Genomic DNA, 14533 nt, shown 5'->3' with positions numbered 1-14533 from the left:
GGACACGACGAGTGCGAAGAGCGGCGGGAGGGTGTGGCCTCTTCTGTCCCTTCCCCCAATGGGGCTATTTAAGGAGAACGGGATTACCTTCCACCGGCTTTTATCGACGTCGGGAATTCAGCTTCGCCATCAAGGAAAACCGACCGTCTGCGCTTAGTTTTCCTCAAAAAAGTTCATACAGGTTTTGCTTGAAAATCCTTATTTTTTTTTTAAGTGTGTGAGCGCAGCCTCGGCTCCAGTGAGTGATGGTGAGTGAACGCCGAAGGGGAGCCACGCTGGGGCAGTGGGATAGGGGACGTTGGAACGCCGAGCCGCCGGGCGGGCTTCTGCTGGGTAATGTAGTGCCTTGAGAGGAGACCTCCGGCAGGCAGCGGAGCGGAGAGCGGAGTAGTAACTTCTTCGGGTTGTTCTTGGGGTGAGAAACGGGGATGCCCTCAGCTGGAGCAGTGTCCCCTTGTAACGCGGTGACGGGGCTGAACCCCTGAGGGCTACTAGCATTTTAATTGTCTTGACATTTTTAACACCTTACGACGTGAGTGGTTAAGGTGAAGAAGGGAGTACCGCAATTAAAAGGCCGAGGGCTTGTGCAGGGGAACCTCTGGCTCGTAGCTGTCGGCTTTGCGGTGTGGGGGAGGCTTGGCGTCGGAACACGCTTCACACCCTCGAGCGGCCATTTTGTGACGGTGCTAAAATAGCGCCGTCCCGCACGGCTGGGCGGGCGCCCCTCCGCCTGGCCGTGGCGGTGTACCCGCTGCGCGTAGGCTCCGGCAGGACTCCTTGTCTGGGGCTTGCGAGCAGCTTTCATTGTCCTGAGCGCCAGACCTTCCTGCCCACGCCCCGCCGGCGCCGGGCAGCCGAGGTGTGAGGTAAAATGGCGGCGGCACCACGAGCGGCGCCTCGCCTGCCCGAGGTCCTACGTCCCCCCCTGCCGGATTAAAAAGCCCGGCGTCGCCCGGAGTGCCGCGGGCTCCTCAGTTCGCACCGGCATGCTGCTTGCTGTTTGTTCTTTCTGTTTGAGAAACGTGACTTGCGACTGTAGCGCTGACGCTTCAAACACTATAGGAGCAAGGTGGGGGGGGGCCTTTTTTTTTAAAATTTTTTTTTTTCCTTTTATACAGGATAAGTTGTGCCCAGCATGCAGTGCTGGGCCGAGGGCTCCACTTAGTGCCCAGCGGGAAGGCTGCGGCGCCAGCCGTGTTCTTCCCTCAGGCGCCCGCGCTGTCAGGGAGGCTGCGCTCTGTGTCCGCGCAGCGGGACGTGGGTCACGGGGTTTAAATGTTTCAATTAAAAAAAAAAAAAAAAAATGAAAGAAATACTAATGCTTACTTTAAGCAGAGAATGTGCTTGAGGCCAGGGCAAAGCCTGAGAAATCACGGCCTTGTGTGGCAAAAAAAAAGAAGTGAAGGTTTTTCTCTGCTGGATGAGCATAAAACTGAGTGGTGTCCTCCACGTGGCCCAAGAATCATCCTTTCCCACCTTTTGTTTTGCCAAAATGCTTAACTAGTCTCCCGACTTTTGTAAGGAGGGCCTTTATGCCAGTTTCTTCTCATCAATTTAAATTTCATGCTTGCAGGAATAATAGCGAGCCAACAGATAAATTTTATATTTCGATTAGAGAAGAAAAAAACACCTGTTAATTCTGATAAGCTGAAAAACTGAATAAACCCCAATATTCATGACATCTGGAAATTTGATTTCAGAGCTACTTCATGAGATAAGACAAATTAGACTTCTTTTAGAGTAATTTTAAAGGGGTGAGTCACTTCAGCTGATGCTGTAGTTCCAGTATAGACAATCCATCATAGGCAGAATTTCCCACTTCAAAACTTGAGGTTGTTTAGGCTTTGGACACTGATTCAGCAGCAGTGTGAGGTCTTTGTGCATCGTGTATGTAGAACAGTCATTTGTGTAGTGCTACATTGGCAAAATTTGGGTTTAGATAAGACAGTAATCTTTTTGAATTGGCAAATGTTTTCCATCATAATACTGAGGACTTAAAAAGTGACTTCGTGGGAAGATTTTCTTCTTGTTCTGGGAGAATTTTACCACTGCATTTTTCATCTCCTTTTCAAGTTCTAGGAAATGCATCTATTAATAAATGTTGTTTTTGATGTTGCCTAGCTTGCCAGAATGCCTAAGTAGTCTGTTTATTCTTTCTTTCAGGTACATAATGTGTGAGAGTGTTAAATAAGTTAATTTTCTTTGAAAATTCTGCATCATTAGTGTGAGACATGAACACTGCACTTCCATGGTGGCCAAGGCTGTGTGTGACAGGTGTACCTGTACTGGTTTAGGGCTGCCAGAGAGCTTGCACACAGCAAAGTGAATACCACTTCTAGCTTGGTTCACTGACACTTCCAGAAAGAAAGAACTAGAAGCAGCAGTTAGGTCAGCTTGAGGAGTTGCCATCTCAGATTTCAGTTCAAATGCCCTTTAGCTGGGTATGCAGCCAAACAAAAGCAGAATACCAGGTGGGTAAAAAACTGCTCACTTCATGTTAATCTTCCTGCCAGATTTTGTAGGGGCCAGTTTAAGTAGAACTGAGAACTGTTAGAACTAATGAATGGTTCATTTGTGCTATTGAAATTCCTTGTCTTCTGCTATATCTATAGAAAGGTGCAGGCATTCTGGTGTCTTAAAATATAATCTAGTTGACTAAAATAAGTATTTCTGTTTAAACTTTTTAGGCAGCACATGTGGAGACCCAGCGTTCAAGCACCACAGAGGGCAGTGCCTATTCAGCAACAGTCAGTCAGGGCTATGTTTTACCAGAAGGAAAAATCATGCCCAACACAGTATTTGTTGGTGGAATTGACATAAGGGTACGTATACACTTCTAATTGTTTAAAATGGGTACAGGGTACATCAGTGGAGAATAAGTGGAAATTTTGCTCCTGTTTTAGTGTGGATTTTTAAACTTTCTTTGTGGTGGTGAGGTTATTTTTTTTCTTTGTGTGTGCATTTGCCAATCTAGAAGGCATTGAAATGTCATGGGAGAATTCTGGAACATGTCTTCCAAAACTAACCTTTAGTTCTTATATGGTGGTGGAAAATGGGTTTAAAGAATGGTATTGTCTGCTTTAAATCAGTTCTAAGCAGTTGAATATTTTTGAAGATGTTTAAGACGTTGTTTTCTTTCAGATGAATGAAGCAGAAATTCGGAGTGTCTTTGAACAATACGGTACTGTGAAGGAGGTGAAGGTCATCACTGACAGAACTGGTGTTTCGAAGGGGTGGGTAGAATATGAGTAGTTGTATTAAGTTGCTACTTATGTGGACAGCATTCTGTAATAGGTGATATGAGCAGATGCTTAGCAACTCACTTGACATGCTTAAGCCTTAATACTAGGTGCAGTTTTCTGTTAGGGTGAGTTGACTGTGAAACCAGTAATCTATACTGCCCCCAACTAAATCTGTGTAATCTTACAAAGAATGGCATTAATTTTCTGACTGCAGTCTCTCTGTTCAGGGAAAAGAAGCTCACTGTCACTCAGTCATTGGAAACAAAGCCTAACTCGTGTGATGCTCACACAGCCAATTCTCTTGTAGGACTCTTGTGCTGGCTAGAGTAGTTAAAAATCTGGGGACAGTTCAGGATGATTTAAAGAATTAAGATGGCTTATTCAGGGCAGTGGCTCTGCCCTCTCTTGACACTTGTGAATAAGTTCTAGAGTAAAACAGCCCAAACTTGTTTGCGTGAAGACTAAGTGTGTGAACAAAAGTTAAAACAAGGGAAATTCACTTTGAATATATAGAAGAGTTCTGGATTACCATGGTGAAACCCTTAAATAAGAAGATGAAGGATCTTACCCTGTTGCATTCTGGGGAATCCATCCCAGTTTTGAGATTATCCCTCCAGATGAGGAGGAGGCAGTACCCTCTTGAAGTTCCTTCCAACCCAGTTTTTCTTAGATTCTATGCTTAGATCCTACAATGTCACATCTTTTTCTTCAGCTTATGTAGCAATGGAAGAGCTGGAAATAAAATTAATTTTCTCATATCCCTTGCTAGTCTGTGAAGTGAACCCTGCTGTGCAATGAGCTAGTGTATGTTACAAGTATTGATAATGATTTGATTTATTCCATTAATGGGACACAATTGTTACTATAATGCTCTGAAATTGTCTTAATTGTGTAGACCAGATAAACTAGGGATGCAGTGAAATAAATTTAAAAACCTTTTCAAGAATTGCTTCCCTCTCACTGGTGTTACTGTTCCTATAAAGCCTGCTTTCATCCAGATGTCTGTAGTAAATACAAAATTTAAAGATAAGTCAGATCTTATTTAAGTTTTTAACTTTGAGTTGCTAATATTTAACTGCAGTACTCATTTTGAGTAGTTAAAATGTGAAAGTAACCCTTATTTCTATTTCATGTTATTCTAAAATCTGGCATTTAGTTTCTTTCATCTGGCCCCATAAAAGATGCTGCTAGTTAGCAGTAAATACATTTTTAGGCTGAATCATAAGCTAATGTCCTAGTTGAAAATTTTGATATGCAATATAATGTGTCTGGCATGTTGTTAATTGGTCTTGTTTCAAAGAATTTGGCTAGTAGTCAAACAAAACTGATTACTGAGTAGTCTGTTCTTCCTTTTTAGGTATGGATTTGTGTCTTTCCTGGACAATGTGGATGTTCAAAAGATAGTTGAGGTAAGCTATTTGTCCAAGAAGTTGAGGTATGAAGGCTAGAGACAAGTTTGTGGAAGCCAAGTTACGCACCCTGTAGAGTAAATTAGGACACAAAAAGTCTAGGGCTGCCCAAAAGGTAAAATTTCCAAAATGTGCACTGGTCGTAAAATCTTTACATATTTGCTTAAATAAGAAGCAAAATTAGTTTTCAGCTGATTAGTTTTTAGCCTGGTGTGGTCAAACATCTCATGTCATTTTGTTTCTGATTGCTCTCATTTATTTATGTACTTAAAAGCCTTGAGGTGTTTGGCTGCTTGCTTTTGGTAGTGGATGATTGTCATAGAACCCTGTTGCTTAGGGCAGAAATGTAGACATTTAGTTATTGGGATGTCTTGGTTTAAAATAATTTAAGTGGGACACTCTAAAATGAGTAATCTCTCCTTTAGATTAACCAATCCCTTTCCACCAATAAGGAGAAACAAATATGGATAGATGTAAGTGAAAAAATAACAGTTTTCTAATAAAGACGGAAATAGCAACAGAGAAAAAAAATAACAGTAATAGTCACTAGTTACAAAGTTGCTGAAATCTCCTGGACTCTCAGGGAGCAAAGGGAAACTTTAAATGGTGGGGTGACCCCTCCCCAAAATAGTGGCCTCTGCAGCTACCAACCTTGTATTTCCAAAGATAAGAGGAAATGGTGACAGCCCTCCCCCTCCTTGCCTCTTAAATGATGAATGCAGCTGGCACTCGTCAGTAGCTGGTACTTGGTCAAGGGCTCGAGCTCGTGGAGGGATTTGCCTTTCTTGGTAGCAGACAGCCAGGCAAGGCTAGGCAGCTGGGCTGGGGTGGCTCTGCCTTTGCTTCTGCAGCGCTGCTCCATGGTGGCTGCAGACAGGCAGTCATGGAATTCACCTTGAGCTAGTCCAAGGTGCAAGAGAGAAACAAGAGGAGGAAAAAAAACAACCCAGAGGAGAGCCTCTGCCTGAGCGAAGACCATGAGGCAAGAGGCAGTGCTCTCTCTACTATGAACTTTTGAAAGGCTGGGACACTTGCTCCACTCTGCCCCATAGTTGTGTTTTCTGGCTCCAAGGTCTTAAGAGACAGTAACTATTTTGGGCACAGATAGATGACCTGCAATAACATTTTGGGGGTTCCCTAGGGCATAGGAGTAACAGTATCATGGAAGACAGTAATAATTTTTTACTTATGTCTCAGGAGTTGAAATGCCTTTCTCTAGCAGTATTTGTGTGTTTGGATGCACAAGTATTTTTTAAGCCTCCTAGATTGTGCTGTGGTTGTTCCTATGTGTAGTGTCTAGCGCTGGTCAAACACCTGTGTGCCAACTAGAATCATTTGCTCATTTTCTGCTGTGAGATCAGGATTAGGAGGAGAACTAAGCAGGCTCAGAATTTTAAAGGGTATAAAGAAAACTTAATTAACAGGACGAAAAGAAAAATAATAAGAAATCAGAATAGACCTTCAGAACACTTTTCCTACCCCCAAGTCTTCTTTCTTTTCCTATTGACAACATAAAGAGACAAATTTGGTATTTTCAGTCAGTTTACCACTTTTGAAGTAACCTTTTCTTCAGTTAATTTAGGGAGAGGCTGGAAGCAAGAGAGTTTTTCCCAGGCTTTGTTCATTTTTAAGTATGGTTCAGCTTTTTTGAAGTGGTTTACCCCAGGGTGTCAGTATTGAAAAGTAGCTAGCTGATTGGTTTTGTCAGTCCGAAGAAAGCTGCCAAGGCCCTTACAGGAAATCACTTAGGTAGCTGGTGGATTTTTTCCTTAACTAAAAACCAAACTATGTTAAACCACGACACTGTCACCATATAGTTTTCCTGTAGCAAACACAGGAGGTAAAGGGGTAGAACTGTTACAGACCTTCTGATCTTGGGAGTTTGGTATCTGAGAAATTTTAAATATCAGTGATTATAACCAGATCAGGTACTTGGTTCTGATAGACTTGAGCAGGTCACAAACCACTGACAAAGCTTTTTATTTTCCCTCTTTCTCCCCAGCCTGAATACAGTAACTGTGAAAATAACATGTATTGAAATATTTGCCTCTTTGAAGTCTTTGCCTCAGAAAACTCCTGTGTCTCTGGAGGATGAACAGTCTCTCATTTGCTTCTGAAGCTCTTAGATAGGGAAGTAGATCAGAAAGACAAATCCAGATAGATGTGCCAGGCACAAATGTAATGTTCTGTGATGTGCAGATGTGTTTACTGGCCATCCAGCTCTGTAAGTGGGAAGAGAACATGTTCGAATAAAGTGGAGCGTAATGAAACCCCAGCAGGAGATCCTTGATTCTCACCAAAAGATTTTAAAAGCTTGCTGTTACTTGATGTGGTATGATGACAAAAATATACAGTGACTGCTGTACTGAGCAACAGACTTCATCTGAGAACACCTCTTTCTTTTTACTATGTATTACATTTATTATGCTGCATCAGTGTGGAGTGCTTGCTCTGAGGTAACAATTTCTGTGGAGACCTCTTGAGTAGTGTTGACATTTGAGCCACGTAGACTACTGATTTTCTGTGTATGCTTCTTCAGAACTGGAGCCTGCAGTGTTCCTCTATTAATACAGTACTTACTGATCTGAGTTTGTATACCAGAGATCTTGGAAGACCCAGAGGCATATTGTGGATTTTCTTTTCAGTGCACATTTCAGGCCTGCAGGCAATACAAATACCTGCCCTCTCAGGAAGAAGCACGTTCGTATAGAACCTGTTGGCTTTTGGAAGGGATTGAAGAAAGGAAGAAATTAACATGGGTGTTGTAGAGCTCAAATTGTAAGCAAAGGTTACTAAATCACTTCAGGCCTTATCTGCACTGAGTGGTCAGTGTTTTCTGTAAATTAACATGATAGAGCCTCTCTAACTAAAATTACTTTGGGTGCCTGTGTTCATCTGCCTGTTCAACAAGGCCTTGTAGCCTTGTTCAGTCTGGCAGTGTTTTTCTTCAGCTTTAGGTCTGTAACTGCACTCTGGTCCAGCATGAATCTGATTTCAGTTCAGATTGGAAAGTTGTCTTTCATTTAGAGGGGAGGCCTGTCTCCTCGGACCTCTCATTGTTAAAATGGAAAAGGTAGTTGCATGATTTTGGGCACAACAGGATTCCAGAATTAATTTAAAAATGCCCAAAATCAACCAAGACCCTTTCCCCTGAAAAAAATAAAAACCAAAAAAGTCCACTTATCAGACTGGTCAGGTTATTGAACCTTTTTTCACCCCCATATATCTGTTGAATCATCTTCTCATACTGATAGAAATTAGAATGAACAAGGTTTTCATAATCATTATATTTCTTCATATTTTACAGGCAACAATACAGTTGCTCTTGCTTGTTCAAAGCAGTTCTTTTAGCAGAAATGGGAGAAAATTTGCAAAACCACGTATTTTCTTCTGAAGCAGGCACTTCTGTAGAGTTGCATGTGATAGAGAATCTAGACAGACACTCTGCATCCAATACTGACTTTAGTGCTTGGTACTAAAACTGTGCTAATAGGGCTAAACCAAAAATCTTTCACTAGAAATCTGAGACTGTGGTCACTTTCCCATAGTACTCTCAGACAGGAGTGGTTAAAACCTGTGTGTGTAAAGCATAAGGGCTGACAGTCACTGATACATAGTTGCACGTTTGAGTAGTGCATGTTACTATTAGGGCAAGTGATACATAATTTTGGAGGGTCGGTGAGTAGGCAGCTGAGCTGAGTGAGGGCACTGCCGGAAATCTGAGGTAAGAGGCGTATGGTGTTGAGAGAGGAGACTGGGGGCTGTTGAGCCTTTATGACAGTTGATGTACTGTGATGTAGAAGCAGAGTCCAGTCTCTTTAAAATCCTACAAAACTCTCACCTTGCTGATTCCCAGCTTACAGAGAATAACCTGTCTTTCAGTCACAAATCAACTTCCATGGTAAAAAGCTGAAACTGGGGCCAGCAATCAGAAAACAGCAAAACTTAAGTAAGTATATCTAAATAAATTTGTTCATATTGCAGGTATTATAATATAACATTTTTTTTCTTAATTATACATCATTATCCTTGCAAATACTTTTAATCTGATGCAGCATGTCTATTTCAGTTAAACCTGGGTTCTGACTTCTGTGACCTCACTTGTATGATGTGGTTTTAATAAGAGTGAGGTTGGTAGCACAATACAATATAGTTACTATTGAGTTAAATTTGAGACTCAAAACCCTTAAGGTTTTTTCCATCTTGAATTCAGATTCCTAATGAAATACATGTGGTAATGTCTTAATACTATTTTTTATCTGTTTCAAAACAAGATTCCTGCGTGCACCCCAGACAAATAGTTCTTGGTCCTCCTCCACCTCAGTTCCAGAGTGTATGGGGTAATCAGAGTGTGGAGACATACGTGCAGCCTCCAGCTGTCATGAACCCAGTAACAACACCATATGTTCAGGTAAGACTGCTCCTCATACTAGTTTTGAACCATAATGAAATATTTTTTGAAGGTGCAAGCACGTATGACTTTTGGAGTATGTATTGAGACTCCAATCTGATCTTACCTGCTTGTTTTCATATTGCCTTCCCCAGTAAGAAGCACCCAACTTCAAACCACTTCAAAGGAATGCCAGCAACCTTGAAAAATTGATTCAGTCATGTTAACTCATTATAAAACAAGAGGGACATACCCTTTAAGAATGAGAGCTGTTGAAAATGGAGGGAAGATTGAGTTATTACTGCCTGTCACAGATGCAGTTCACAAATAAAATGTATCCAGATATATAATGTGTTGCTGTCCTGCTTCAGAATAAACTATGAAGTTTAAAATGTATTTTTGTAAACTAAGAGTGGGATCAGAAGTTATCTCAGGTACTTTTCTCCTAGCCAAACATATCCTTGGTTTTAAACTGCTGTTGTGTTATAAGAGCACTGTGTTCCAGTGTATTTGCTGTTAATAGGTGTGCCCAGCACAGTATTGCAGGACACCGCTGTACTGGTACTTAAGTTGAGCATTCCCTCTGAGGTGTGGGTACAGTGCTTCTGGCTGGGATATGAGTCCTGTGCTGTGTGGGTGAACCACATCAGGCTCTCTTACTGCATTTGCCTGTATGATGGGGCAGTACTGACTACAATCTGATCCTGCTTTGTACATCTTAAGCAAAGAGGATGAACAAACTTGCAGAAATACTTTCAAGTATACTTTCAAAATGCTATCAAGGCAGAAAACTTGATAATAGTATTCTTGCTGATTCTCTTTAGTTTATTAATTTAAGAGCATTAATTCTCTTAAAGGCTGGAATGTGCCTTTTAACTATTCCCTGAAGAATCTGAGAAAGTTCCATGTTAACAGTGTCAAAATACTTTCAGGAAAGCAATACTTGGAAATTGTCTTAATTTGAGTACTTGGCTTCCTTTTCCTCCTAGAAACTGATCCTTCAGATTGTACTCCATTATTTCATAGTAGTCAATCTGCTTCAGATCTACTTCTCAAAGTTTATGGCATGACTTGCACTTCTGAAATTACTTAAAAGATCAGTTACAAGCAGGAATGGGATTTTTAGATATGAGTTGGAATCTCACTTTATTGGTGTTATTAGTGTCTGAAGTACTGAAGCAAGCCCTGTGGGAAATCTAAGGGTTGCTTTTAAATAGTGAGTCTAGTCTGCACAGGAATTGAAATAACAGTGTAACTTCCAAAAATGTGCTCCTGGCTAATACCTCTACAAGTATCATACTTGTGTCTTGCTTCAAACTTGTGGGTTTTTTTTTAAAAAAAAAGCTTTCTTTGCAGCCCTATCCATACAATTCATCACCAGCTGTAGTGCTAAAGCAGCAAGTTCCCATAGGATACCAACCGGCTTACAACTATCAGGTGTGTAAAGTTTTAGTAGAAGCAGACAGGCTGTTGGGTACCTGACTGGTAATGAAGTGTTATGAATCTGGAATGAAGTGTTAAGTGTTAACTGGAATCTGATCTTTGTGTGCTTCTCATTCTTTGAAATCTGTCTTCCTTTAGTTCTTCACAGCTACCAAAGTAAAAACAAAATAGTGATAAAAACTTTTAAATAACTAAGCGTACTCTTTTTTTTAATAGTTGAATTTTTTTCCCTAAATATACTGTGATAAAACAACTTTGAAATTAGGAAAAAGTACATGAATTAGTAGTACTTGTGGGAGGGAGCCTTGAATTTGTACATGCTGTAGTGTGGGATGTTAGGTACTTGGAATCAGAATCTTATCAGATGATACAATGTTTGATGTATATAGAGGGGGGGGATGTGCTGTTGCACTATAAAAATGTCAGAGAAGGTGCTTTAGCTGCTAGTGGGGTTTGAACTCGAAAGTGAAGTCGGTGGTGAAGTCCCATTACTGATGCTAAACTAGGAGTAACTGGAAGCAGCTAGAGGCTTGAGATCTGTTTTCAGTGTAGGTATTTGGTTTCCCTAATTTTCATAATATTTAGAAATATTTAAAATTTCTTTAACTTAAAGTGAGAAGGCAATAGTTAAATAAAATAAGTTATCTTGCTGGATGTAAGACTGTATATTAATTTATTGGTTTGTGAAAAATCCAGACATGAAATGCTATAAACAGTGGCTCCTACAGAGCAGTTACTTGTCTGTGTTGGAAATGAATGAGTTAAAGATGGTTCTTGTCCAATTTTTGTTTAAGGCTCAACCACAGTGGGTTGCTGGGGAGCCAAGAAATTATGTAATACCTCCAACTCCGGTAAGTCTACAAAGTTAGACTTCTGAAACTGTCTTCTTAATTAGCACATTGTTTTTACAGCTTGATACTTTACACACATCCATTCAACAGACTTTTTTTAATGTGGTCTACAAAAATCTGTAATTGCTGATAAGATTGTATGTAGTTGTTCAGAATTTCTGCTGATACAGTGCTTTTTTGAGTTACCTGATGGAACAGATCTGCCTGTTTTTGGCACTAGAACTACATGTTCTAGTTACAAAACTCTGGAATTCTAAATAAAATGGAGTTGCTTTTTCAGGAAAAGGTGAAGGAAAAACAAGTTAACCTGATGTACAGTTTTTAAGTTTAAGAAGTCTCCATCTTCTTTGCAAATACTGATTAATTTTTTGGCTCCTTCCAGTAGGTTTAAAAATTTTCCTAGGCTAGTACAAACTGTAGATGGTGCTGCTGGCCTCTGAAAAAATTCCTTGCTTTCTGTGACTTAATGCAAGTACTGCCTCTGAGAAAGGGGGAAAAATACTCTGCATTTGTTTACAATGTCAGAATTTAAACTTGCCCTCTGGGTATTTTTGTATATTTAGGTATATTTATTGACTACAGTTTTGATTAAGTGTTTAAAAGCTGTAATAAGTAATTTCTTGTGAATGGTATTCTCTTCCTGAAAGCTGTCAGAAGTTGTTGAAATATTGATTACACTATTGGCTTGAAATAGTTTTTTAAATAATATCTGTGAATGTGATACAGCCATAATGTATCACTTTACAATTCAAAGGTACCAGGCCAAAAGGTTTTAGAGTAGGTGTGCATGGGGGTTTCATTGTTAAATGTTACAAGCTTGATTGTAGGAGCAGACAATTGTTCTAGAACTGTCTCAGTTAAGCAACTTTTAAGTATCATTCTTAACTGTCTTAGTAAAATGGGCCATGACACAGTATTTCCCCTACTCTGGAAACTTACCAAAGCTGCGAAGATAAACTTGGCACAGTTTATGGATAGATGAGGATCAGTGACACCATAACTGTGCATGTTTTTCCAGTGTTACTGAAACATTGTAATACTTTAAAACTCTATAGGTCTATACTTCAGTAAACTATCATGGCTCTGAGGATCCAGGATTTATACAGATGGAATGTGCTGTTCCAGAGCCCACGCAGTTGCCTAGCAGCCCACAAAAGGTAAGTGCTTTCTCAAAACTTTAATATTATTTATCATAGATGTCATTGCCAGAAATTTGCACATGAGGGTTATGTAGCTTTGTCAAGGGCCTTGGATGGATATCCTAGAAATTAGGGTTATAGTTGCTACTTTCAGCCTGTTGTTAGCGCCCATGTACCTGATTTCTGTGTGCAACTTCAGAAGTCTCACATTTCCTTGAAACTGTTAGTGCTTGTTTGCAGTGCTGAGGGCTGGATAAAGTAAAGTGTGTGTTCTACCTTATTAAGTCTACTGACAAGACTTTGCCTAATCTGTAGAAATTCCAGGGAAAATTACAGGTCCTAAAAAAGCAGATTTGATAGCAGTACCTGCTGTCTTAAGTAGATTTATTTTAAGTTTCAAATATCTGAGTGGGTAACTTTCTCCCTTTCTCACTGTTTTGTGGAAGGTGGCCCCAATTTAGCAAACAGTTTGCTCTGAATTCCGTGTTCTAAAGGAGAAACTTCATTTCTCAGCTGTCAGCCTCATCCACAAGAGAACTGGCATGTTGCTGATTAGAATTGTTATGCTGTAACACTGAAGGGGGGTAATAAGTTAGTAATTTTAGAAGACTGGGGGGGGGGGGGGGGGGGGGGGGGACGACAAAAAAATTACAAGTATCTCAGGGAACACAAGGCAGTTGAGCAATCCTGATTTCCAAGCAAACCCTGTGACACACTGGCATTGCTAGCTAGTAATGCCCTAACTAAGAAAATAACCTGTAACTATATATACACCTATAACTGTATTTCAGAAGTCCGTGGATAGGGGCATGCAAACAGTACTATCCTGTCTGTCTAATCCTGAGAACCAGCTGACAAATGACTTTGTATCACAAGACAGCAATGTAAAGGTATGTAGTGAAAGTAAAATTATATCCCTGAAACATAGCTGACCTTCAGTGTGTTCACCTACAGGATACCATAAAGATGAAGCAGTTCATAGCTGTGAATGCCGCTGGAATTTTTTCTTCCTTGTATATGCTCTGAGATGTGTGGGTTTGGCTCTCAGTTGCTTGACGGTGGAAAGAAGTGCTGAAATTGGATTCAGTGGGTTCAATCAGGACAGCATAATTGCTGTCAGTCAATAACAGTCAACTAATGAAACAATTAGAGCGGTAAGTCTGGCTAGTCATTTTCTCAGTGACATGGCTGAAAGCAGTAGTGACATGGCTGAAAGCAATACTCCCTAGTTTGGACAGAGGATATTGAGGATGTTGAGTTTAAACCTTGATAGTTTGTACAGTGAAATAGCTACTGTGGATGGTGGCTAGTCCAGGTTGGTAGCTGGTTATTTTTTTGCTGTATGTGTTCTGTCTTTGTAGATTTGCAATCTCTGATTACATTCCAAGTCATGTGTAAATTTCAGGTTATTAATTTCGAAGGCTTTACTTCCTTTTTGTAAAACAACAGATATGTGAACTTGACAGGTGTACTGTGAAACGGGAATGCAGAAGCTGTGTTTTGTCAGTTTCAGAGATGGGTGAATAGAGTATAGGGGTGTCTGGAGATAGCTTTCATGAAACTTTGTTTCCTTTATTCTGAATAATTGAATGTTTTTTCTTGTCCTCTCTTCTATCCCATCCCAGGAGGGTAAGACATACCACTTCAGAAAAGGAAAGACAGTACACAAAGCCATATGATCAACAAAGACTTCAAAGTATCTAAATTAATTAACTAGATGGTACTACAGTTCAATTTAGCAATACAGAATGTAACATTTCTCAAAGTTACTTCAAGTTATGTTTGTACTCATGTTCTACCTGTTTTGATACTGTTGTTGTTTGAGTAGTTTGAAGTTCGAAGTTGTAAGAGTTGACAAATGTCAGTGTTACTGTTTGTGTGCTTCCCTGATAACTGTTTTGAGTGTTAGAGAGTTTATATGTTCCCTTTATGTGGATTTTTCTCTGAGCTTTAAGGTACAGTTTGCATATTACACGTTATTTTCCGTTAACACATGGTTTTTCGTTAACTACAACTTGACTCATATTGACCAGTTAACTCCTGCAGTTTAAAAATGGAA

At 40.2% G+C, this 14533-nt stretch overlaps 1 protein-coding gene across 1 annotated transcript; it reads left to right on the top strand.

Moving 5' to 3' along the window:
• Positions 1-986: 986 nt before the first annotated feature.
• DAZL (deleted in azoospermia like) lies at positions 987-14153 on the top strand. The gene is given in 11 exon segments (XM_038129299.1): positions 987-1064; positions 2688-2822; positions 3142-3233; positions 4600-4651; positions 8534-8600; positions 8926-9062; positions 10398-10478; positions 11279-11334; positions 12372-12492; positions 13266-13364; positions 14100-14153. Coding segments are annotated over 11 exon segments (972 nt in total).
• Positions 14154-14533: the final 380 nt, after the last annotated feature.

Source organism: Motacilla alba, chromosome 2 (genome assembly GCF_015832195.1).
Source record: "Motacilla alba alba isolate MOTALB_02 chromosome 2, Motacilla_alba_V1.0_pri, whole genome shotgun sequence".
In the NCBI taxonomy this organism is placed as follows: Eukaryota; Metazoa; Chordata; class Aves; order Passeriformes; family Motacillidae; genus Motacilla; species Motacilla alba.
Note: the sequence above shows the minus strand (reverse complement) of the source record. Positions and strands in the feature narration are given on the sequence as shown.